General features: G+C 34.1%; 1 protein-coding gene across 4 annotated transcripts in view; it reads right to left on the bottom strand.

The window, feature by feature from the left end:
- Positions 1–843: 843 nt before the first annotated feature.
- The window catches only part of GRM5 (glutamate metabotropic receptor 5), a 696,817-nt gene continuing 670,563 nt past the window's right edge, over positions 844–27,097 (bottom strand). For 3 of the 4 annotated variants that reach the window (XM_074304687.1, XM_074304689.1, XM_074304685.1), the window contains one exon: positions 844–6,383. In XM_074304687.1, the coding sequence (XP_074160788.1) occupies positions 5,564–6,383 (820 nt within the window). In that variant the 3' untranslated portion in view covers positions 844–5,563. Of the gene's footprint in view, positions 6,384–21,725; positions 21,822–27,097 lie in introns of all 4 variants that reach the window. The other variant, XM_074304688.1, reaches the window with a different exon arrangement.

The following is a 27,097-nucleotide window of genomic DNA, read 5'->3' on the forward strand; positions in this document are numbered from 1 at the left end:
GAGTTTCTCAGAAATGGAATGAACTGCCCCAAGAGGTAGTGGGTTCCTTTTCATGGAATGTGCTTGCTCAAAGGATAGATGACCATTTGACAGATATGTTGAAAAGAAATTATATAGTTTTGTTTGAAACACTTGGCTTCTGAGACTCCTTTCAGCTAAAATTCCATGATTCTATATAACTGTCTGAAGCTGTTTTTAATTCTTCTTTTGAACCTAAAATTTGTTTGTTTGGAAATAAGTTGGAATACTTTTCAAGAAATTCCCATTCTTTCATATTCTTTTGACTTGGTGCTAAATTAAGAATCTTGCAAATTATGATATAATAAAAAGGTCATTCTCTGGACAAGTCTATTAATCTTGTAATTATTCATTTCTAAGGTTAGGACAGGGAGATTTTATGTCATCCAAAACCCAGTTTAATAAGTTTGATGTTTATCAGTTCAGAAGAAAGATGATGATTGCCAAAATAAAAGTATCTTCTAAGTCATAAGGGGCCTGTAAACTTTAATAGTGGAGGGAAAACCTACACTGCCTTAATTAAGTAACATTGCCACATTTAAATATTATACCAAACATCCCCAGAGCAGTACTTTCCACAAATGTGTATACCTTGAGGAGGAGAAACTGACACTTTCATTTTAGTTTATTTTACTCTGACTATATAAGTACTCATGGAGAATGCAAAAAGATTTATGAAACCAATCGATAAATATATTTCATCTTGAAATAATTAGATGTGAGATTAATCCAAAACTTAATGAGTGTTATGGCCCTTTTGGCTCTTGGAAAACAACATTAAGCTATATTTTAAATCATTGGTGGGAAAAAAAAAACAGTCATAGCACAGGTTTGCTTTTTTTTAATACTGTTTAAAAAGTACCCGACTCTACACAAACACCAATTATAACATGATGTAGACAACTGAAAAACAAGCAAATGTATCCTTAAAATGCTAAAATAAAGTACATTTATACAAGTACAAAGCAAAACAGAGCTGATAAAAATGTCAAATTTTATGAAAAAACTCATTTGCAATTCACATCAAAAGAACTGTACATTCGCTATTGTCTTAATAGTATATAAGCAGCAACAACATAAAAAGAACATACGGCCACACAATGTTCAAAACCAAATCCATTGTAAGTTATTAGCCCCAAAATAATTATATTAATTACAAGCACTTATAGCCCACACAAATCTTTGAGAATTGGCACCATCTGTCTAAAACATCTATATTCTCTATAGATTTCTAATTACAAACACACTAGCAGCTGCCATGGAATCCAAGAAGTACATAGAATATACATAGTATATTTGTTCACATTTGCCAGATCAGTGAAATTCAGCCACTCCACAGTGTGCCTGCTGTCTCCTCCCCCAGGAAAGAGAAATCACTCCCAGGCACCATTTCATCACCAAAGCGAATACTGATTCATCTTAAGCTTTCATTGATCTGGATTTTTTTTTCACAGTATAAAATTATAAATGGCAACCACAGAGATTTTGACAGCTTGAGTGTTATTAAGAATTTGCTGCTCATAGTGAACTCTGATGACACCATTTAAGCCTCCAGTATATGCAGGCTATGTTGGGAGACTAGCACAGAAGATTCTTTTGTTCTGGAAAAGCAAGTTTTCATTGCTAGTTTTGAATCAAGTTGTAAAATTGCCACACAACTATTATCTGACTCATTTGTGGACTTTAAATTACCTTTCTGTTTTTCTCAAAATGAGGAAAACTGTTAGTAAGAGGAGTAGCTTGGGGAAAACTAGGATGATCAAGGATTCTACTTTTTTTCTTGTACTTGTTTCACGGAAATTAAAAAAAAATTCTTATGGAGGCAATAAGGATCACATAGCTAGTAAGTGTTTGACAGCAGATTGAAACTCAGGACCACTTGACTCCAACATCAGTGCTCCATCCACCGCTCCACCTAGTTGCCCCATTTTAAGGAAATTATACTAGGCTTTTCTCATACATCCTTATCTTATGTAAAATTGGCAACATTTTAGACATTGATCTCACAATGTGCTCCTTTACTGGAATATAACTCCTTCTCACTAACCATTTGATCCCATTTTTTCATTATGGGACCAAGCTCTTTTTTTCAATGACTTTTCTTAGAGAATAATGACAATACATAGTCCTTGAACTTTTTACAATGTATAGTACTGTTGGTCCTAACTAGAACACTATTACACACTTGAGATACTATTTTTATCTGGGAAACTAAATAATTCTAATAAGGTCAAGTAACCAGGATACTCCCATCTACAAGTGTAACTCACATTCCAGTTCTAATAAAATTCTGAGTCTACCGAGCATTTTGTATTTATTACCTTGACTTCAGCATCTAACCATGAAGAAATTTATTCTTTATCACAGAAGGAATAATTTACTAATTTATCATATGAAGAATCATAGTTATTCTATTAGATATGGAAGTTGTCAAAACAAACATTCAAATTCAGAGAACAGGCCATTTTGCTTTGCACTCACTGGAAAACATATCTTCATCTTTATAGTTACTTGAAAATGGGATTCATTATGGAAGTTTTATTTGGGAACTTGTTTGCTTTAAATTATTTGAATGCATATATTTTTCTTGGTTCCTCATTGCATTGAACACTGTTTTAGGAAGTAATCTAACAAAGAGTTACGATAGAAGTGTGATTTATTTGAATGTGATTTATTGTAACATTCTTGGATGGAAATATATTTGCATTAAATTACACATATGCATACTTAATTTTCTTAAGTTCCTCACAGTATCAAACATCATTTTAGGAAATAAGCTAACAAATAGTTATGAAAGAAGTTTAACCAACTGGAAATATTATTAATTATGGAATTCTTAGATTAGATGGGAATTTATTTGCATTAAATGATTCATATATAAATATATGTACACATACACACATTTTGTCACATTTCATATTTCACTGAGCATTTTTAGGAACTATATTAGCTAAGAGTTATGAAAACATATTCATAATTGGAAAAAATTGAAAAAGAAGTATCTTTGTATTGTTCAAATTTGATGAATCTATTAGACAATTGATTTGGGATTAAAGAGAAATATGAATAATTATTGAGTGAAAGAATAAAAAAAATAGTAGATAAATGAATGTGATTCAGAAGAAGACTAAATGACTACGTAGAGATAGCAATCCATACAACTGAATATCCTTCTTTTGGACAAGGATTCAGGAGGTTGCTTTCTCAGCATGTTTGTCTTTATTTCACATGCACTTCTTCAAATCCTTAAATCTGATTTTTTGCAGAGACTTGGACTACCTACCCACTTGACATCAGGTTGTCCTAGTAGCACTATCTCCGAACCATCCCAAGGCATTTGAGGGTTTTGTTTGAAAATGAATATAAAGATTGAGAAGAGGGAGGTCTAGTATATTATTCATATCTTTTTTAAAAAAGTAAATCACATGCTGTAATGTATGTGCTTTTAGTTTTCAAACAATTTTATGGAGCATTGTTTATTGAAAATAAATTAATACCTATTAAATTTTGATTTTGTGTGTTGGGAGGAGTGACACATATGAAAATCATACAGGATGTCTAGAAATGAATATGTTATAACCTTTACGGTTGGAAGAAATACCCTATTGATAAAATCGCAGATATTTTGGAATATTGGAGCAAAAGTTCAAATATGAAATGATGATCTCAAAGGGGAAATTTTTTTCCACCTACGTGTTGTTTTTATTATATGTGTTCTTCCTCTTTGGCTATCCATCTATCCATCTATACACCGATCCATCTATTTTCAATATAAGTCTGGGACCGCTCACATTTAAATTGCAGTCACACACCTCTCAGATAATGCTATCTTGATATAAAGTACAATGTTTGGCACCTGAGGATAGCTGTACAGAAAAAGGAATGAGGAAGGATGTTATATTTAGGGCTTGAGTAAGGTTGATGCCCATAAAAATTCATTTGTTTCTAGTCAAACTTTCACTCTTATCCCTGCATATATTTAAAAGTGCAGTGACAGTAAGAAGTGCAACTAACCCATTCTAATGATTATTTCAAAAAGAAAAACATGAGTAATTTCCTTCCAACTTCCACAAGAGACTAAGAAACCAAGAAAGACCATATTGATTCAAACTCTCTACAGTTTCTGTTTTTAACATTTACTCTGTATTGCTTTGAAAATCTACTTTTTGTCACAGTTCATAGCTGCAATGTATGAGCAGCCAAGAAAAGTTAAAATCATAGCTTATTGGAGTCATACACTCTCCATTAAGCCGACCTTAATGTAGTTGTTTATTTCCAGTGTATTTATGATCTTGATAACTTCTTCAGCGACAGTTCCTTCAATTGTTGCAACGTCTTCATTGGATTTATGGGCCACCATCCCCAGTAGTCTTATTTCAAAAGTTTGAGCTGAGAAACTCCTCGAGTGTGTTTCAGGTTCTTGCAAGCAGGGAATGAGGAAGCCTGAATGCCTATTTTAGCTGGCAATGCTAATGAAACAGCATTCATAAAAATGTGTGACATTCCATCCAGGAGACAGGAGGCTAGAGCTCAGGAATGCTGCTAGGAAGAGAATCCCTAGCTGCATGATGTGCCCAAAGAAGGGAATTACAAAATGGTATTCCAGAAAATGTTTTTGTTTGTTTGTTTGTTTGTTTTTTGCTACTCCAGTATTGATTGGCAACATGGTGAATAGTCTGAATAGTCAGGAAATCTTCCATTGGTTTTGTTGGCTAATGGAGGTGAATCCAATGCAACTAGGGTCAACCTCCAATGGAGATTTCTGGAAGAGGATTTCAGAACCAAATTGGTAAGTTAAAGAGAAGTCTAGTAGAGCCCTAAGTCGTATAGTTAGTATTCACTGTAGAGTATTATTCTCCAGTTGTATATCATGCTTGGGACACACACTTCGGAGGATTTTTTAATTTACTCAACTGAAGTAACTGCTTTTCAAGATCTTCACAGGAAAGAAAGAGAAAAGAAAAGAAAAGAAAAGAAAAGAGAGAGAGAGAGAGAGAGAGAGAGAGAGAGAGAGAGAGAGAGAGAGAGAGAGAGAGAGAGAGAGAGAGAGAGAGAAAGCGCTTGACATTTTGGTCCCAGATTTTGAGTCTTTTAGAAAATGTACATTCATATTTGTTCTTCTGTTCTTGATAAAAGATCACTTCTGGGATAAAAATCAAAGTAAACAGACAAAACTTTTTTTTTTTAACAGTAGCTTACAATCTATTTTTTTCTCACATACTGTACACAGAGTTCATTGCTACCCTAAAACAAAGCACTTGGTAAGTGTTATAACAGACTTATCAGCTTTCTAAAGTAGAAGCAGTGTTTCTTAAAAGCCCATGTTTTCTAAGGCCACTGGAAGAAAATCTGCCATTAGATTTTTTTAAATAGCACAAAGATCTGATGTTTCCATTACTGATGTAATGTCTGCCTTCCACCTCAGTTCTTAATCAGGTGACCAATGCTCATCACTGCCTCTGTGCAAACACTAGAGATCTTGAAGGCTTGCTTCTGTCTCTGCCTGATCATCACTGCCAGGATCCAGTGTGGTCTCAAATTACATTCACAAAGAAGAAGAGCTCTGAGTGTAATCTCTTATGATAAGTGTGTCATATTTTGGAGATGATGGGATACAGAGGGCCGATTCAGACACTGGGGAGTTAGGAGAAGTGCTCCCAGAATCCACTGAGTCTCTAAAAGGGGAAGGGGGCGTCAAAGCCACCAACTCCTCCAGATCTTGCTTGATTACAGCTGATGTCTCAGGTGCATTCTCTTTTCCAGCACCTCCTCCTGGTGGGGTTTTACTGGACGCCCCACCATTCACCTCAATGGAAGGGAGAGGTTGTATTTCAGCAAAAGTGGTCATGGTGGTAGGAAGCTGCATCTCTTTGGGGATCAGGTAGGAAGAGCAAAGAGGGGCGGTCACCATAGTGCCCGGGGAAGCCGTTGACAGCATCATGGAGTTCAGCTCGCTGATGTTGGCGGTGAAGCGAGTCACCACGCTGCTGATCTGCTCCATCAGGGAACCCTGAGAGGAGCTGCTCCGCTGCGCGTGTTCCGAGTGCAACGATGGGATATCGTCGTCTGTGCGACTCGCGGACCCTGCAGGCTGGCTCACTGTGCTGACCGGAGAGGGAGTCTGGGGTCGGTACTGGGCGGGGTAGTGCTCTTCTACTTCTGAAACATCGTACAGCATCTTGGTGCTGGACTCCGGGAAGGCGCTGCCGCCAAATCTGCTGTCTGTGCTTTTGGAGAAGGGTTTGATCACTGCTGTCTGGTTGGGGCTTTCTTTTTTGTTGATGTGGACGGACAATCTCTGCCAGAGGTGCTGCCCACGGCTGCTCTTCTCATTCTGAGCCCAGGTGACCGACTTACCATTAGAGCTAGGAATGAAAACAAACAAATCACAGACTGTTAGCGCCAGAAGACTTGAGCAATTATCTAGCCCAACCTCTTTTTTTTTTTTTTTCAGGTGAGAAAACTGAGGCTCAGGAGAAGTGACCTGCCTGAATCAGTAGAATACATAATCTCATTACCAGTCCTGTAGTCTTTCTATTACCATGTGCTGTCTTCCAAAATTAGTGAGATTTGCCTTGTCTGGGTTGTTAAAGGAAATTGATGACATCAATATTCTTTTATTCATTCCTATTCCACCCCTTGCCTCCATGGTGAATGTTTAAGAGAAGATAAATGGGAGGTATATTTCATGTTCATATAGAAAACATAATATTCTACATCCCATGAAAAGGAACAGTGCAAGTGTAGAATGGAGGACAAATTATTATACTTAATCTGCACGGAAAAATGCCAACCGAATCAGGTTATAATTACTTACCAATGACACATTAAAATGCATATTAATAATAGCAAAAGCATAACTAAACGATTTTGTAATATCTTCTAATTTACTTTTGTGGTAGAGGATATTGGAGAATTGTCAATATGTTTGTGCTAGGGAGATATATCTGTACTGGGGCACACAGTATTATTATATGCTAATATATGTACAATATGTATATGTATATAATATGATTTATGCAAATAGATCAATATCATATTAATGAATGGAGTGGATGGAGAGGGTGGAAATGACTAGTGAGGAGATGAATGTTTCTGTTTGGAAATATCTGGAAATATTGGAAAACCAATAGTCACATTCATGGCATGCTTCTCTGTTCTGACAATACTGTGCAAACCTATACTTGTTGCTTACTTTATGCTGTGAGAGACAGCCACATAAAGAATGTATTTATATTCGTCCATGTATTGCATGCATACACATCTATTGATGCTTTTATTTATTTATTTTTTTTTTACTAGTTTCGGATAGTATAAAGAATTTCTAGGTAAAGAAATTCCTTCTAGCAATGCAAATGAATACTTGCTCTGCAACTTATGGACCTCAAGACTTTCTTGAAGCACTGAGAAGTTGTGACTTGCCTAGGGTTATAAATATAGTATATATAAAAGCTTGGAATTGAATCCAAATCACCAGAATCCTAAGGATATTTAAAGCTTTCTAGGACTTCCCTAGTCCAAAGAAATCACACATATACACATAACCTTTGTATATGTATGTATGCATATGAAAGGCAACATGGAGTAGCAGATGCCCACATATGCATATATTCTGGAAAATAACAAACATATTTAAACATTCATTGTTTCACAGAATGCTTCATAAACACGACTTATTGGGTGTTTTATTCTTGGTAAACTCAGGCTCCATGGCATGATCAAAAAGGATCATGTCTTTTAAGTTTTGTGTTTGTTTGTTTTGGTTTTGTTATTTTCCTTCATGATACCCAGAGCAATTTTCTGCTTCTACTGAATGTTCTCATAAATGTTCCTTATGCAATAAAGAGTTTCAATATTTAGATTTTCTCTTCATTCTTACTTCCCTAGGCATGTTTTTCTTGCCTTTATTTGCCTGAATGAAGCCCACAGCTGTGAGGAAGGAAGCTGAAGAGGTTGGAGCCTAGATAAAACAGACTAGACTGTAACTTCTCAACTCTCTTTCTCTCTTCCCCAGGGGTCTGATTTGGTTGACCTCTCTGATAATACAGTCTTTGCTAGTCAGCCCCAAATCTGGTGCACAGAGATAGAGTGATTTCCTCAAAACCATATAGCTAGCAAATGTGAGTTTTTGAATTAGAATTTAGGTCTTCTGGTGTCCAAACAAATGTTCTTTCCACTATATTCATCTCCTTGTCACAAGACTCATCTCTCCCAAACCTATGCAATACACATTTGCCAAATGGGTATTTCTAAAGCACAGGTTTAACCTTATAATTCCCTTGCTCCAGAAGTGCAGTGGTTCCTTATTTTCTCTAGGATTAAATAGAAACTCTTTTGTTTGGCATTTAAAGCCCTTCACAACCTAATTGCCATCTATTTTTTTTTTTCAGGTTTATAGAACATTTCTCTTCTCTTGCATTCTCTGTTCTGTTTACCCAATACTTTTTTCTTTCTTCTATATTTGAGCTTTTACATAAATAACTCCATGTCTAAAATGTATTCCCTATTTGTATCTCCTTCTTAGAGGCTCTTACTAACTTCAAGACAACTCTGGAGACATCTCCTTCATGAACTCTTTTTTTCATCTGCCCAATGGTAAATACCATTCCCATGAAATTCAATCAATCAATATTTATTAAACACTTAGTATGTGCCAGGCACTGCATTAAGTAATTAATTACTTTTGAATAGCACACACACAAACACATATACACACATACACATGTATATCTGTTCTACAAATAAATATGATATACACATGCATATATGTGTGTATGTATATAATTTCTGGTATATATTTTATATATTTGTATATATGCCCACATGTAGTTTCTGTTTTGTTTTGTATTTGGTGGTATGCATGTTATTTTTTTTCAAAGAGAATATAATTACTTAAGGACAGAAGCTATTTTTTTGTTTGTATCCTGGCAACTAGACTAGCATAAGATATCTGGAAAGTACTTTTAATAAATTATTGTACAATGAATGAATGATGAATGACTGGATGATGTAGTCTGTAACTCTCCCTACTATTTCTCAACTCAAAGTAATTGAAGATAGCAATAATTGGTGACTGTCTCTGAGTTCACAGAACTATACTATGAAGGTGATGACAGATAATTCTGGGCTAGGTGGATATTTTTTTTTCTTTTTTAATGACTTATTTTACCAGATACATGCAAAGGTATTTTCAACATTTACCTTTGAAAAACCTTGTGTTCCAAAATTTTCCCCCTCATTACTCCCCATCCCTTCCCATAGATAGCAAACAATTCAATATATAGAATGTAAAAGAAGAGAAAAACAACTTAGAAAATATGACACACTTTGAAGAAACAGTTCTGACAATGCTGTGTTTGCATGTGTTCAGTTAGTCTCAAACTGCTGATGATCTTTGCTTTGGGTCTTATTCAAATTTGGATTGTGCTTGTTTAAAACTGATAGATATTGCTTTGTGTGATAACTTTGTGAAGTTATTAATTTAATTTTACTAACTTTGGGTTGACTGAAATATTAGTTGACTTACTTTGACAGAGTACTGCCTCTTTTTCCTGTTAACAACATATTTCTTGACCACTCTGCTTTCACTTTTCCCAGAATTATTTCTTACTACATCTACCTATATATTTGTAGAACCTTGCTCAGCTACATATCACCTTTCTCCATTTCAGAATGACTGACTAATTAAACCTGAACAGAGGAAGCTCTGTTAAGGTAATGTTATTCAAATGTCTGCTATTGTAACATTGCAATTTTGAAATTCAGATAATGAAGGTCAGCCATAATAGTACTTTCCATTTTTTAATCCTTCCCTCCCTTACTTTAGAGAAATGCTAGTTGCTTACTGGTTTCAAAAAGGCTTTCAAATATAGCTCTCCAGTTACATAAATTCCCTTTTTTGTTGTTGTTTTTCCATATTGACAGAATTTAAGAGTTTCTAGATATTTATGAGTTGGGGGGATTTATAGCAAAAATTCTACATGATAATTAGAAGATCTAAATTTATATACATATAGAAAGGATTTTCCTTGAGGAAGGCAGTGAACTGTATCAGTAAATAGGTATCAATATACCTCTCAATAATCTGTCTAAGAATATCTAATTAATCACTACTGCTTTTTGCCTTGGTTAACCTGGTCTCCATATAGTGAGGATTTAAAGCTGTTTAAAGTATTCTTATATTTCGATATAATATATTTAGGAATACTAAAGACTTCAACAGTTTCTCTGTATTTTCAAAACTGACAGGAGTAACTATGCTGTGCAAAAAAAAAAAAAAAAAAAAAAAAATCACAGAATCTCAGAATTAGTTGAGACTTCACAAGCCACAAAGCATAACACAGATCTGAAGAAAAAATTTTAGAACAGGTCATCCAGTTTCTGATTAAAGTGTTATAGAGGGGGGAAATCTGCCAACTTCTAAGCTCATTTATCCCACTTTTGGAACCATATACATTTTAAGAAGGTCTCCATTCTCCTTTTTTTTTTTTTTTTTTTTTTTTTTTTTTTTTTCAATTTAGGACTTTCAAAAATACCTTTTAAAATGATAATTGCTTTTGCCAAAACCTAATTCTTCTTTATTTTCATTTGATCCTTGTATGATTGGGTATTTGGGTGGCAATATGTACTGCTGGTGAGAGATGACCTTAATATGCTGACTCTGGATAAATATTTTTCAGTTGTCTGAGAGATTAGTAATGCTATTACTGATTATGCATTCCAAGCAGTGCAAGTGTTCACAATGAATATGGGCAGTCAACAAGAATCACTTCCTCATATGGTCCAGATGTGTTTTGGGATAGCTAAGAATTTTAGGCACAGCTTAAGTACACCTTAATGCTTTTAAGTATCTTATAAACTTATCAAATACTTTGTATTGAATATAAAGGATGGAAACATGTTTTTTTCATACCTTTAATCTATCTTCAAAGACTCAAAATTAAAGGGAAAGTTGTGTTTCTTGATCTTGTTAAAAGTTAGAAGATGCCTTAATTTAGATTTCTATAATACCTACTATGTACTAGGTACCATGCTAAATAAACACTGGAGAAAAAAGATAAAAGACATGCATTAATCCCTGCCCTCAAAGAGCTTACATTCTATCAAGGAAGGCAATACAGAAACATATCAATATGACAACTATAACATCATCATATTCAAAATCTATTTTCCTTAAAATCTATGAAGCTATTATTTATACAATAAATCCAATGTGATAAATTAGAAAAAATGGTATAACACAAGGATTTTTAATGTGTGATCCATGAAAATTTTGTTTTTAAATTTAATCACTGCATTTTGATATGGCTGTGTTCCCTTTTAATTCTTTGTATTTCACTTTATCAGTTTAAAAGAGGGAGTCCATAAGTTCATCAAATCACCAATAAGATCTAATCAGTGTTCAGGAGCTCTTACTCAAGTTTACAAGAGAAAGAAAAAGGAGAGGATTTCCAATTGGTCAAAGAAAGCTTGAGATTTGGATAAGATTTGAAGAGATGTACCAGGGAGGGAAGAAACTTCTTATGTTAAAAAAAGGACAAGGGAATAAGAATAAAGAGGGAGTCAGATTAGCCTGGGGAATGTAGGACACAAAGAAAAATATTTTAGCTATAAGAGAAGACTCATAGAACAGATCCCTGATAGACATTAAGTTGTGAGAATCAAATGAGATAATATTTGTAAAGAAAACAGAGCTATATCTGTCACTTAATAGTATGTGTTTAATGAATGATTAGTTCCTTTCTTTTTCCTTCCTTCCTTGAACAAATCTCCCTGAGAGGGAATCTTATAGGTCCTAGAACTAAAATTTGTTCAAAATATATAGGAATTAGAAATATGGGATGCTGTGTTTAATGAAGAGAAACAAAGTATGATGGTGTTAGTCAACACAAGGAATCCATAGTTCCTTGAGATGGGAACTATTTTTTGTTTTTTGTTGTATCACTAGTACTGAATCCAATATTTCAATATGCTTAAAGAATTGTTCAATTATTCAGAAATATCACTAGTATTAAATATGACTTACTCTAGAAAGGTTTCCAATGAAAGATTCCAGATATATTCCAAAAGGTTAAAAAAAGTTTCCAGAATTCTAGACTGTGGCATGAGATATTTAGATTTGTAACCAAGGCCCACTGGGAAAACAGAAATTAAAAAAAGCAGGAGAGGTAAAAAGATGTTGCATGGATCTGAAACATCAATGGGAAGTCTTGTTGTTTGATGTGACCTTCTGGATGGGGCAGCTTCTAGCTAAATTCACCAAAACAGGTCCCCTTCAGTTGGGGGTTCTACCTGTATCTATTATTTTCCTTAGTTAGGTTTAGGAAGAGGAACTTTTGTCAGGAATGAAAGGAGGCAGATTCCACTCAGATATCTGTTGCTGTCATATTGGGAGAGGACCAAAGAGATCAATGTTAGTTAGGATCAAGCAATATGTCCAAAAATGACTGAGATCAATATGAGTTCAGAAGGCTCTACTACAGGTAGCACACTTATAGTCTGAATGAATATTTGAGTTGGAGATTTCTCTAAATTTTCATATCTCATTTTTTCTTTGAGCTATTACAATTCTGCTTTATATATAGAGCACTGTGTCTTCTTGTGCTAGAGGATAGATAACCCAAATATCAATAGGAAGTTGAAATTTTTCTTCATTTGGGATCTACATTTATACTTCTTATAAGGTCAGTTGAAAGGTCTTATGGAACCATGTGCAAATTTTATTCATATTTACTTCTATTTTCTCAAAAGACTCTAGGCTCTGTTCTTGAAAATCTATACAACTCATAATAAAGCTATTAACCTGAGTTGACTTTTTACTTGGCACATGTTAAGTACTTAATATATGTTTTTGTAATTCATTCATTCATATAATAGGAACTCAATGAATATATTTGAATGAATGAATGAATGTATTTATGAAATTCTTCCCTAAATAGATTATTGAGAGTTTCTTCCATAGTCTCCTTTTTCTCCACGTAGTCATTATTAATTGCTTATCAGAGTGTTGTGCTGACTCCGTAATCTGAGATACTTAAATTCTAGTTGACAGATATAGTCAATTTATAAAAATATATGTCCCTTTGCCTGTGTTCCTTCTATCTCCCATAAACCCTAGAACAGTAATAAGAGTTGGGGGATGTTTGTTAAAAAGTAGCTAAAAATTAATTCACTGAACTTCTAGAATGTGACAATTCTCCATCAGGCAGCATTGTTTACTTGAGTAGAAATTATTTTTGTCACTGTTCAATTTTCTATCTAAGCATAGAAAGGTAGTAGAAAGAATATTTTTTTCAATGTTCTGAAGCAGTGGGATTGCATTGAAGCATTTTTCTTGTTCTTTCTCTTCCTTGAAGGACTCAGAAGGCCATTTTCTTTAATTTGGCAGTGATTTCATGAAAATTAACAACTGCTTCATTCAATTTTCCCCTACTAGCATGTAATGTACACTTTGAGGGCAGGGACTCTTGCATTTGTCTTTATTGCACTTAACATAGTACCTAGAACATATAGATATTTAATAATGCTTATTGATTGAGTGAATGAGTGAAACAGAAATAGAGTATAATAGTAAAAAGGACACTTAGAAAGCATCTAATCCAAAAGACTGAAGAGGATCCCATTGTCAATTTATCTTCTTGAAGATCTACACAGAGGGAATACTTGTTATCCACCAAGACAACTTATTCCAGCCTGGAACATCTTCCCTTATATAAAGCCTCAATTATGTGACTTTTACTCTTGCTTAGTTTTGCCCTGTAGAACCCAGCTGGATAATTCCAATCGCATTTCTACATGACAGATATTCATAACTCAAAAACAGCTATTATACTCTAATAAGTCTTCTTCCATCTATGCTAAGAATCTACATTTCCTTCAACTAAAGTGAATATGGAGTTTTTTCCATTCCTTTTACCATCCTGGTTGGCCTCTTCTAGTATTGATATATTTTGTTAAATTCCTTCCAGAAATGTGGGTAGCCAGAAGAAAACACCACATTTTAGTATTGTTCTAACTGAGGAATAGTAAATAAGATTACCTTCTTCCTCATTCTGGGCATTATGCTTTTATTAATAAAACCTATGAGTGCAACCAATTTTCCTACTGTCATGCTTACACTTGTTATTTCACATTGAACTTTACTTGATGGGCACTGTATTAAATACCAGGGGTATAAAGACAAAACTAAAAACAGCTCCTGATCTTGAAAGGTTTACTTGCTAACCAAATTCTCAACAAAGATTCTTGCTCATATCACTTTTGAAAAACTGTGATTATTAGAAAGTTTTTCCTTTCATTAAGTTTGATTTCATTTTTCTCTTCTTTTTCTCTTGGTTCTTGCTCTGGCTTGGGACTAAACAGAATAAGTTTATATATGATAGCTCTTCAAAGGGATAAAATCAGGAGTGTGGCTGGAGCCAACTGGTACCATCTCTCAAGAGGAAGCATCAAAGATATGTTTTGAACCCTGATCTTCCTAGTGCTATCTGACTGTTGTTTCAAACTGGCTGCCTCTCTCTCTATAATTTAGCATTACCTCACAAAAGGAATTTACTCACACAATTTATGATGCTCTTGGCAAACCAAACTAAGGGAATTAGAAAAACATTTTTTATTTGTGTCATTTAATGAAGCCAGTAATTTAAATTCTAAATCAGAGAAACATTAGCCTCACTTCCAGTTTCTGATAGCCTCATAAAATATTCCTTTGTATAATTGATTGTAGTACAGAGCATTGAAAGATTCTTTTAAGTCAACTTGGGATTTGTCATTTCTTTCCTTCTCAGTGGTATTTCTAAAAAATTAATCTGAAAATGGTACAAAATGCAATTTACTTTGTTGCTTGTATTAAATGACATTTTCAAACTAAATAATCACACATTTGTAAACTTCCTGGGCTGAGATTCAAATATTGGGAACTGGCATTGTTCTTGATAAATGACAGTGGGAATTACCTTCCTGGATCTGATAGCAGCTTTGGCTTATTATGAATAACTTACTAAGCCCCAAGAATGAAATCACCTATAAATTGGGACATTGGAGCACTAAACTATAATTATGTAGGAAGATGAAGAATGCTTTCGTTAGTTGAGGAAAAAACAGTCTCTGCCCTCAAAGGCTTGTATTCTAATTGGGAAAACTGAGTTGATTTATCATTAATTTCACTGCCAAATCAAGGTTTCCTGAGCCCTTTGGGCAAGAGAAAGAACAATAAGAATGCCGTAACCACTTCCAACCCCATCATAGTATTGGGAAAACATAGTCTCTACTACTTTGTTAAACTCATATAGATAACTGAACAGTGAAATGATTTCCATTATGGTAGAATTAAAAGTCCAGAAAATTCAATCATAATCATGACTGGGCTGGGTTCAGGACATTAAAAAATATATCTGGATTTTGTAAAAGAAAAATGTCCTAGATGTTAAAAACCTTCTGCTACTATCCTTCCTTGGGCCTTCCTTTAATAGCTTGTGGCCCTTATTAGTCATGTACTTTCCTGTACTACAACTGCAGAACTAGGTACAATTGCATTGTATGAAAATAATTGAGATATATTATGATAATGGTTCTTCTCTTCTTTCAGGGAATGTGGTATCACGTAATCTTGTCTTGATGTTATAGCTTTTGTGAATGCTTTTGTGAAGCTTTATCCCAACAATTGGTCACTATTGCTATCTCCCATTACTGAACATTTATAGTCCTATTACTTAGAATAAACCAATGCCCTCCAGAATAAAGATTGAACAAACATTGTGCATAAGGAGAGCAGTCTACTTGGGGAGGCCAGCTGTATATGCAAAAATGCATAAAAAGTTAATGAATAATTCAAGACAATATAAAAGTCTGTTACAATTCTAATTCCTTCATTTACATGGAAATGGTAAAGAAGAAAGAACATTAGATTTATAATCAAAATAACTAGATTTTATTCCTCTCCTTACTATTTATTGTGTTGTGACTTTGTACATCTTGGTATTAAACCACAAAGAGTGCTTTCAGATAACTCCTTTGAGATTTTTGAATCTCAGATTTTTAATCTGTAAAGCATGGATGATAAATACAGTATTTGACTCATAAATGTCATTGTAAAGAAAGTAACCTGTAACTCTTAAAGTACTATAGAAATGAGAGTGGTTACTACCACAACAATCACTAATACTCTTTCTCCTTTTATACATGAGTCTTTTCTCTCCAATAGCATTGATACCTCCATGGTAGAGACAACAATATTTTCTCCATATTCTCCATAATACATTAGACAATGTTATTTCACAGGATATCAAAGTTTGGAAAGAATTTAGGTGATGGACAATTTGGTGCAATCCTTTCATTGTATAGATGAGGAAAAAGGCCCATAGAAGGGGTAAATGACTTGTTTAAAGTCACAGGACTGGTAGGTACTAAATAAAAGCTTTTTAACTGACTCCAAACCTTCCAGATTACTTCTTAGACTTATAAGAGATAGAGAGTCAGATACCCTCTGGGGAACTACATCTAGGCACCCACTTGACAATGAGGAAGTGCTGCATTGGAATACTGATCTAACTTTTAGATAATTTAGACAGCAATACATTTAAATAATTCATTTGCTATTATTAATCTATTAGCCTTAATTACTTATTAAATACTTTATATAATTTTATTGCATAACTTGTCACCTTACTATTCATATTATAGAATCCAGACTTAATATTATATGAATTGATGGTGAACATATTCCCTTCATCATTCCTTTCCATAATCTGTGTTCCAGGAGTAAAATAAACTCTTTAAGAGTAGGGGATATATATTATTTTATTTTCTTATATCAAATGTACATACTTCTGGATATTACAAAGAGGTGGGTTTAGTTTTTCATTCAGATCATTTCTAATGACAGTCTTTTTTATGACAAATATCAAATATTTTGTATCCTCAGCCACAATTAATGTAACTAATAAGATATTCTATGCTCTGATATTTTTAATAGGAAAGAATGCTATTTTGATTGAGTTATAGAATCAGTCAAATCTCTAAATTAGGCATGAACAGATCCTAGCAACCTTTAGGAATTCAATCAATCAGAGACATTAATTAAGTATAAACAGCCTACTTAATCAAGTTGGTAAAGATAAAGTCATATGATTAAATGTTTTGGGGACAGTTGAAAAAAACACGATAGCTTTGTGTATATTTTATATCAGACATTCAGATTCTATAGAATTTCATCAGTCACTCTGAGAGTACTTTAAGAATGCAATATTTTTGGGTCCACATTAGGGGGCAGGGAATATGGTTAGAAAGATTGAATGCAGAAGGAGTATCACATTCTTCTCCTTCTTCATTGATATGTCAATGAGACAAGACTGGTAACAGTTCATTCAGCTAGGAGCTAAAAAAGAACCAACTAAATAGGAAGAAGAGAAAGAGGTTCAGAGATTTTTGTCCCATTTGAAGCAGGCAGAAGTAAAACTTCATGTTTTACAAGGGCCTTGATATTTGTAGCACAGTAGACAGCACACCCACTTTAGGAAGACTTAATGAGGTTTGAAAGCAGAGAAAAAAGAACTTTTATTCAACTAGAACGTTTTGCCACATAGACTTTTTAAGCTTGAGTTCATATTTTCATTTACTCTCTGTATTCTTGTAGAAGACTGTCCTCCAGATTATTGGGAGAATATTGCATACTAAATATTCTTATTATACCATGTTAGTAAATGGTGCCACTAAAAAACTTCTTAACTCTCATTGGATAATTGATATGGACTGAATAAGTATACCATTTTTTGGGGGAGGTAGTGGTTCCTGAATGATAATACAAAATGATATTACACCCCGATTCTTCAGGATTACTTCTTAAACTTATATGAGACAAAGAGTTAGCCACCCTCTGGGAACCCATCTCTAGGCACTCACTTGACAATGTGAAGAGTTGTTACATTGGAACACTAGAAATCATCTAACCTTGAAGCCATTTGGATAGTAATACATTGAAATAATTCATTCACTATTATCAATCTATTAGCCCTAATTACTATTAAACAATTCATATCATTCTATTGCATGTCACATTTGTATTCATATTATAGAATTGAGATTCAGTACTGTGTGAATTGGTGATGAACAGATTCACTGTATCATCTCTTTGCACAGTTGTCTTCCAGGATAAAAATAAGCTTTTTAAGAATAGGGGTTATGTATCATTTTTTATTCTTACTCTAAGCACCCAACATATTATTTTACAAATATTCTTCTCCAGGTTGCACTCCAAGCTGCTTTTAACATGTCCCAGCAAACTCTTTATCATGAAGCCTACTCCAGCTCTGGAATCCCAAAATATTTTCTGCACCTCTGAATGATGCTGTATTTTAGTGCTCTTTGGATTCAAAAGACTTGCCCTGTGTCTGCATCTTGCCCCTGCTATTCATTAACTTTCTCCCTTCTCATTTTCAGTAAAATGGTGATAATATTTGTCTTTCCAGCCTCATGAAGATGCTGGGAGATCAGCACCTGGTAAACTTTGCATAAGCTATTCATAAAGATCATAAAACAATAAAAAAGTTTCTGTGTGAACAGGGAAAATGCATTGCCTTTAGTCATTTCAGAGGATGAGCTGTCACCCAATAATTCTAGCATTATAGGGAGCAGCTAGGTGGTGCAGTGGATAGAGCACCAGCCCGGAATTCAGGAGGACTTGAGTTCAAATCTCATCTCAGACACTTAACACTTCCTAGCTGTGTGACCCTGGGCAAGTCACTTAACCCCAGACTCTTAAAAAAAATTCTAGCATTCTAAGATATAGATGCATTTATCACTACACTAAAATAAAAGAATAGTGTTATATGATTAATGGGAATACTATAGCTGTATATAATTCATTTAACAAATATTTATTATGTACCAATATTTATAGAAGGGGAAGGCAATAATTTATTAAGCACCTACCAAGTGAAAGATGCTATGTTAAGTGCTTTATAAATATTAGCTCATTTGATCCTCACAACAACTCTGTGAGATATGTGCTATTAGGTGAAGGAAGGGAACAAACATTTATCTAGCATCTAGTATGTGACAAGAACTAAATTTTCTACAATCTGAATATGCCAAAATGCCTCAGTTGTATAAAGAGTACATCATTATCAATTTGGTGATTATTGAATAAGATAATTCTTCCTTTATTGATAATCTTAAAGATTCTAACCCAGTTTTGACTTTATGGTTTATTTATACAATTGAAGGACTTTGACACTTTATTTTTGCTCCATGGTAAATTCTCATTCTCTGTCTCTCTATATGTGTCATACATACATACATATATATATATATGTATATATGTATATATATATATATCTTTGTCTTCATAGGATTTTTATTGATATAAACTGTGAATGTGTTATGAGGTGAATAATTTGCTGATATTTTCTGATTTTTGTGATTTGCTGATATTTGATGAAGTTATTGGTGTTCTTATATTTTATTAGCAAATTAGTGATACCCTCTGTTAAGAAAATTGGCATTGAGTTTGTACTGGAGAAGAATCTGGTTAAATTATTTTGGATTCATGGATTATGTTAAAACAAATGAGTGAAATGTATGGCTCTTCCCAGCTTTGCCACTTTCCAATGTTGAGAAAAATTAATTTCAGTCACCTCCCTTGATGATTTTGTAATTCATTTTATTAAGGATGCACAACTATCTGGTCCACACTTGAACCAGCTTGCATTTTAATTGTTTTATGTTCCTGTGGCCAGAGAGATATCCATATAGTTTCCTCATTCTCTTTCTTTGAGTATTCTCCCTCCCTTCTGGTTTCTTTTCTTTTTAAGCACTTGTAGTAAATTTTTGATTGATATTGAACTGTTTATTTTGGCTTTTGCACTATTTTGACTTCTTGTTATCAACTTAAAGTTCAACTTTCACTTTTATTTATTGAGAAAATCCAGAATTTCTAATACAATTTGACTTCTCAATCCTTTCTTTCATGGAAGTTTTTTGTTCCTTTTAATTGGATTCTCAAGTTTTCTATTGAACATTTTGCCTAATGTTGTGGTTCTTAAACTTTTCTATATTTTATTACTTGGAAGAAAGAGTAGTACAAACAGAAAGCATTATGAAGTCCTTGGATGTAATGGGTAAGAACTGCTTCAAGTTTTATCATAAAGTTTTGACACATATGGAAAATGTTCATCTCTTCAGTCCATTTCAGGTACATTTATGGATTTTCTGTATTTAGAGGGTTACTAGGAAATAGCATCTGCTGCCAATATCTAGCACTAGTATTTCTAATTTGTTTTAATGATAAACTTGTAAAATATTTTGAAAAGTATTTCAATCTAAGTTTTCTTTGTGTTCCTATATATTTTACTTTATAAATTTAAAAACATTATCTAAAGATGGGGTCCATGGGTTTGATCATAAGGAATCTGTGACAAAATGGTTAAGACTATTTGCTTTAGCATGAAGGAAGACTATAGGAATGACTCCTCTATAGGAACTACTCTTGAGTGAATGTGATCTCAAGCATCCAGGAGATTATGGAGAATTACATAAAGTATAGAATATGAGAAAATGGTTCTCAAACTTGAAGGAACCTACTAAAGAAAAACAAACTCAAAAACCAGCATGAAAAGCTCCATGGCATTATTTTTTGGAAAACTTTTCTAAACACATATTTCCTCATGACTTAACAGAAAAGAAAAAAAAAAGTGTAACTGGGTGTGTATATATGTATATGTGCATATATATATATATATATATATATATATATATATATATATATATATATACACACACACATATATATATATATGTTCATATACATATGAAATCAATCAATGGGTCTACTACATAACCAGGAATGTACTTCTCCATTTCTATATTTCTACATCAAAACACAATTGAGAAATGGTTCAGAACCCAAGGCTATTGACTATATGAGTAGTCAATTCCTGCTTCTACCCACAAATTCCCAGAATGCTGACTTAGATAATCTTGTATCGTCTTTTCCCCAAAAACTCCTTTTTGAAAACATAAATCCATGCAAGTTAGCAATTTTTAAACTCATGCAACACATCCATGTTCAAGAAGGTCCACAGATTCCTGGGAAGACTCCAGGTAGTGGATGAACCATTATCAAGACACATGCGCAGCTCAGTGACAGGTACAATTTAGATGAAACACACAGAAAGGAAAGGAGCTGCGAATCTACAGGAGCCAGAGGAAGGCTAGCTCATTTCATTTTAGCCCTGGGAACACATCTTCATCCCTATCTATTCACTGGCTTGCGACAGTCATGAAGTCATGAAGTTTCAGACTCAAGCAGACTGACTTGGAGGCTATTAATCATTGGCTATTGTATTAGTCTACACAGGGGTCAACTCAGGCTGCAATATGAAAGCACAGCAATATCTCTTCCTATTTCCAATCTCCAATGCAGGGCATCTCTTAGGTCACACTTGGGGGTTCACACTTAAGCATGCAAAGCACACTACTCTGGATAAGAACAGCACCTTGCACAAGAAGTTTTTATGAATTAAAATGAATATGGCCCCGAGAAGTTTTGTGAACCAAACAGACATAAAGAATCGATGGTGGCCGAAGATGCTGGACATACTGGATGGGAAGCACAGTTAGTACAGACTGAGGATCTGGGCTCGGGCCCAGCCTACTGGCTCCTCTTGCTCACAGACATTCCACACTGCCTCGGTCACTTACTGTTTGCTTACCTGCTCATGGTTGCTCGCCCACCATTCCCCATACTTTCTTTGGGGGTGAAACACTCTATTTCCGACTTGTTCTGGGCCAGTCTCCTGCCTTTGTACCTAATGAATCATGACAACAACAGGAGCAAAGAGAAAGAGGTAATTGTGTGCTGGGTGACTGTGTAGTGGAAGAGCCAATGTGAAGAGGGATGCTTGGAAAAGGGCCCAGAATCAAGACTTTCCAAAGGCCCCAGTTATACCATGTAAAAGTCCACATTCCTAGAACACAGCAGGAAAGCTCATCTCAGTTCTCGTTTCAGTCTATCATTCTCAAATATCTTTTTTTATATTATGCAAATATTTATTAAGTACTTGAAGCCATTGTGTCTTGGCTATTTTTTTTTTTTTGATAGACCTTGTAATTTATATTATTACAGTTTGGTTAAAACCTAATTAAATCTAATTTCAGTATCTCTCACTAATTACCAAAAAATCGTCATTAATCCACATTTCCTGGTCTACTACCTTGTATGGGGCATTGTGTTGGGCACTTGGGATACAATGAGTTTAAGATAGCTCCCTGCCCAAACTTTCATGTACCTGAAACTTAGTTGGTAGTTTAGAAATATCCAGAATGTATTATAGGCCTCTCCACGTAAAAAATGCATTATAAAGATCTTTTGAAGGTATTAAGGATCTCATTTCTAAGACAACATAAAACATTTAAAAATTGCTATAGCAATGATCATGCTAGCCTTAGAAGGCACATCACACTCAATACAGACTGGTTTGTCTATGAGTATTAGTCATTTAAATTTTTTAGACATCCTTAAATTCCTGTAGTACTTTAAACTTTTTAAAATGAGGTCACAATGAACATCAGAGATGTTTCACTGGTGTGGAGACTCTCTCCTATTGATTTTATTTTTGTGGCACCTCCTATTGATATTGAGAGAAACCCTTTTGAAACAGAAAAAAGATTTGAACCAAGTCTTCACAACTTTAACTCTGGTACAATATTCACTACATCAGTAGGGTCGAACATGCCAGCCATGGGTCTCATGCAGATTATAACTCTCTCAAAGGGGATTGGCATTAAAATGTAATCAGGAAATAAATTAAATTTATTAAAGTATAATTGGAAAATATTTAACAAAACAAAATAACCCCCCTCAAAAAAACATTAGATTTTAAAACTAACTCAATAGACAGTCCTGAAAGATGATTTAGTGGCTTTATTTATTTCCATTTCACAAAAATGAAGTGACTTACTTAAGATCACGTAGAGCTGTGATCTGGCTGAGACCATGAGCAAGTCACTTTCCTTCTCTCAGAGTTGGAAGTGACTGCCTGATCCAATTCCTTACCTCAAGTGGTTATCTGGTCCAATTCTCTACCTTCAGGGAGATAAAAAGTATTATTTTTGCTACTTTATACATGAGGAGAACAAGATCTTAAAAGCTTAAGTAAAATCCACAGGATCAAGTAGAAGTAAGAGGCAGAGACAGTACTGGAATCCAGGTTTTCTGAATCCTAGCTTTCAAGATGCCTTTAAATGGAAATGAAGCTAATGTGGGTCTCAAATGCTCTGTGAGTTTCTACTGAAGGAAGAAGTTCTTTTATTATGGGAACTTTCCATTATCTCTTGTATCCAAACAAGGTTAGGGAGCCAGTAAAGTTTGATTAAAAAATTCATTTGTGTCTTTAGATGAGATATAGTTTGGCTGACTGAATCAGTAATATTTAACTAATCATATTGGTTGTATATTTAAATAATCCAGTTTCCATTCATCCATTCTCACTGTTCAAGGAAATATCCGCAAATTGTTTTCTGTGCTCATGAATTTTTGACTTTGATTTACCTGGAGGAAAGGTTAGACTATCAGTTGATTATTTATAATTTTAAATATAATGAAAGAGCAGGATAATTTTCTCCCAAAGGAGGTGGATTTACTTTGTTGTTATTCTCCAAAGCACCTACTCCAAAGACAATGAGTTGTTATACAAATAATAATTCCATTATCATTGAAATATCCATGGAGAATATAACCAGTTATGTAAATGTGGTAGAAACACTGGATTGGGAATCAGAAGATCTGGACTTGAATTCAGGGCATGCTACTACACAGCAGAAAGACCTTGGGCTTCTGCATCTATAAAATGGGAATAATGAATAATAAAGTCTGTGCTATATGTCAATCTTGCAAGTTCTTCTGAATATTAAGTGAGATCATAGGCACAAAAGTTTAGAGATAAGAGGGAGCTAAACCCCCTAATTTTATAGATGAAGAAATTGAGACCCAGACAACCTAAGTGATTTGTCCAGTAGGTAGTAAGTGGCAAATTTCATATCCACACCCAAAGTCATTGGTTCCAAATCCCATGTTTCCCACCTAAAATGCTCTGTAAAACTAAAAAATGTGGAATGTAAACTTCTTAAGGGCATGGGTAGATGTTTTATTTTTGTATTCTCCACATTTTTTCAGAGTGTCTTGTGCATAATAGTCCCTCAATAAATATTTGCTGAATTGAATTGAATTAGATTTTATGTGCATTTTCCATTTTGTACATCTGTGATAATTTATGACAGGATTGAGTACCATATAGAACATATTCTGCATGATGTTAGTGGACAATCTGGTGATGGGGATATCACATGTTGTTTTTCAAAATCATAGTTGGGAAATAACTCTTCTTTAGGAAAAAATTCTATGATGTGATTTAAATATCCAGAAAACCCCTTTAATTTGCTATCTTGTTTACATGCTCCATTACCTTTTGGTTGGGACAATCAGAGACAATCCCTTTCCTTTTAAAATGAGGACTAAGATTTAAAGTGAAAAACCCCAAGTAGAGGGAATATATTGACCTTCAATCCATATTTTACAATATAAAAACAGATTTCTTTGAAGAAATAGATTTTTTCTAGATATGAAAAAATGGGAAAGAAGAACAGAGCAAGATAGAATAATACAAAGGGCTGGGATACTTAAAGATGGGAAGGCCATAAGGTCTTAGAAAGTGCAAGCTGAGAGAACCAAGGATCTTTGTTCACTTCACAATTTTGCCTCAGGGGGTTGCCCTGCTCAAACATTCACTGAAAATATATGTTCTAGTAGTAGCTAAAGTGAGACACATTTCCAGAAAATACTTTCCTCTACTGTCTTCTATCATTTCTTAATTATGCAAATATATTAAGAAAAAAGTTAACGTATCTTTCTGAACTCAGCTAGGCGGTACATTGATAGAGCATTAGACCTGAATTCAGGAATATGAGCTCAAATCTGGTTTCAGACATGTACTAGCTATACGACCCTAGGAAAGTTATTTAACTTTTATTTTATTTTCCTCCTCTATAAAATGGGGATATCAATAGCCCCTTTCTCCCGGGGTTGTTGTGAGAATTAGATGATATAAAACTTGTAAAGCACTTTGCAAAACCTACAGTGTTATATAAATGCTAATTGTTGTGGTTATTGTTACTATCATTACTTTTTATTATCACGTGGCAGTTCAATAAATACCTCCATAATGAGGCACGTTCACTTATTGTGATTGCTATTATAATTTTATCATTATAATATATGCATTATTATATAATATATTATGTCATTATTACTACTACTAATATAAGAATGCTGATGCAAATGATGGCAACAATGATGACATAGTAGTGTATAATATATTGTACTGGATACTGGATGAAAATTTGAGGAAACTCATTTTAAGTTTTAACACTAATGTGTTTATTCATGAGCAAATTACTTAAGCCACATCTCTATTTCCTTATTTGAAATAATGGTATTAATGAAGCATGTACCACCAGCCTCACAGATTTCTTATAAGAAAAGGACTTTAAAAAGCTTAAAAAATTATACAAATTACATTATTTACTAAGAGCGATAAATTGGAGTCAGAAGATCTAGGTCATATATGTGATCTGAGCAAGTAATTTTTCAAGGCACTTCAATCTCTTTCATTTCTAGTGCCTTCTTTTAGAACATGAGAAGATTGGGGGATCATCCCTAAGCTCTTTTTAGACACTAAATCTATGTTTCTGAAATCTATGAGAGCAATGATAATTAATGCAGACAGAGTTCTACAATGGTAGAAGGACTTTCCTCAATGAGAATTACCTATGTCAGTGAAATAATTCTTCTAATTCAAAACAACATGAACTCATATTCATATAGCAATTTGTCTTCTTAGTGATCCTGTGAAGTAAATAACATTTTGTAATACTCTGTTCAGTTGGATCTGGTTGTTGTCCATGGTTCTCACAGAGGGCCAAAATGACATTATTATGTTAGAATCAAGTTAGTGTGTCCGACTGTGACTGATTAGACCAAGAGGAGCTCTAAGTGTTCTGCCACAGGTTGGACATAAATAATTGCTATGGTCATTTGGGTTGGATTCTCTAGCAGAATCAGTCTTGCACAAGTTTTTGCACGTTCTTTAATGTTTCAGCTGTAGTATGGGATCCCAACCTGCAGTAATCAGGTCTGGTTGGGTAAGTAATTTTAGGGCACCTTTTCTAGTTCTTTCCTCACATTTGGAGGTGAGCACTATAATCCATAAACATCTGCTAAGACCCAAAAGGCTGCTGAATTCTACTGCTGCTTCCAGTGAGAAGATATCCCTATGGCTTGGGCTACCTATTGTGCAAGATCATGACTACAACTCCCAATATATCCACACTTGCTGTTTTGTCTGGGAGTTATTTCTCTATCCATTTGGAAATCACAGTGAGACTATTTTGACTTGTTCAATCATATTAAAAGACATTCAGGAACAAGTAAGCTCTCTGAGGGTAGGGATTATTTTAAAATTTTGTCTTTTTATATTTAGTCACTTTTATGATGATTGCACTCAGTAGATGATTAATAAGTGATTTTTGAATCATAAAAAATGAAGGGGATCCTTAAAAGTAAGCATAAAGAAAAAATAAAAAAAATTGTTTGGAACATTACTATGGGAATTGAATGTAGGATTTTAAGTGATTTATTATAAATTAGACATGATCACAAAGGAGGGGGAATGATGATTTAAGTTTGTGTTTGGTAATAAAACTTTACTTGAACAGGATTATATCCTAGAAGAGTCAGGCTAAAGATGTAAACAACTGTATTTCTTTCAGCAAATTCCACACCGCTATTATCATTCCTATATGCATATGCACTATTTTTGTTATTAATGAGTAAAAGAATGAAGGAGCATAGAGAATCTGCAGGAAAATAATTCCCTTCTGGCAAAGAAGATGAAGAGATTTCATGTTCCTGGATCAAGAGAGGGAAGTCAAAGATAAGATTTTTTTTTTTATAGGAGCAAATAGAACTAACAGCAGGATATTAATGTCTATAGCAATAGAAAACATCCTTAGAGTTTTTAATGTCTAA

Source organism: Sminthopsis crassicaudata, chromosome 3 (assembly GCF_048593235.1).
Source record: "Sminthopsis crassicaudata isolate SCR6 chromosome 3, ASM4859323v1, whole genome shotgun sequence".
In the NCBI taxonomy this organism is placed as follows: Eukaryota; Metazoa; Chordata; class Mammalia; order Dasyuromorphia; family Dasyuridae; genus Sminthopsis; species Sminthopsis crassicaudata.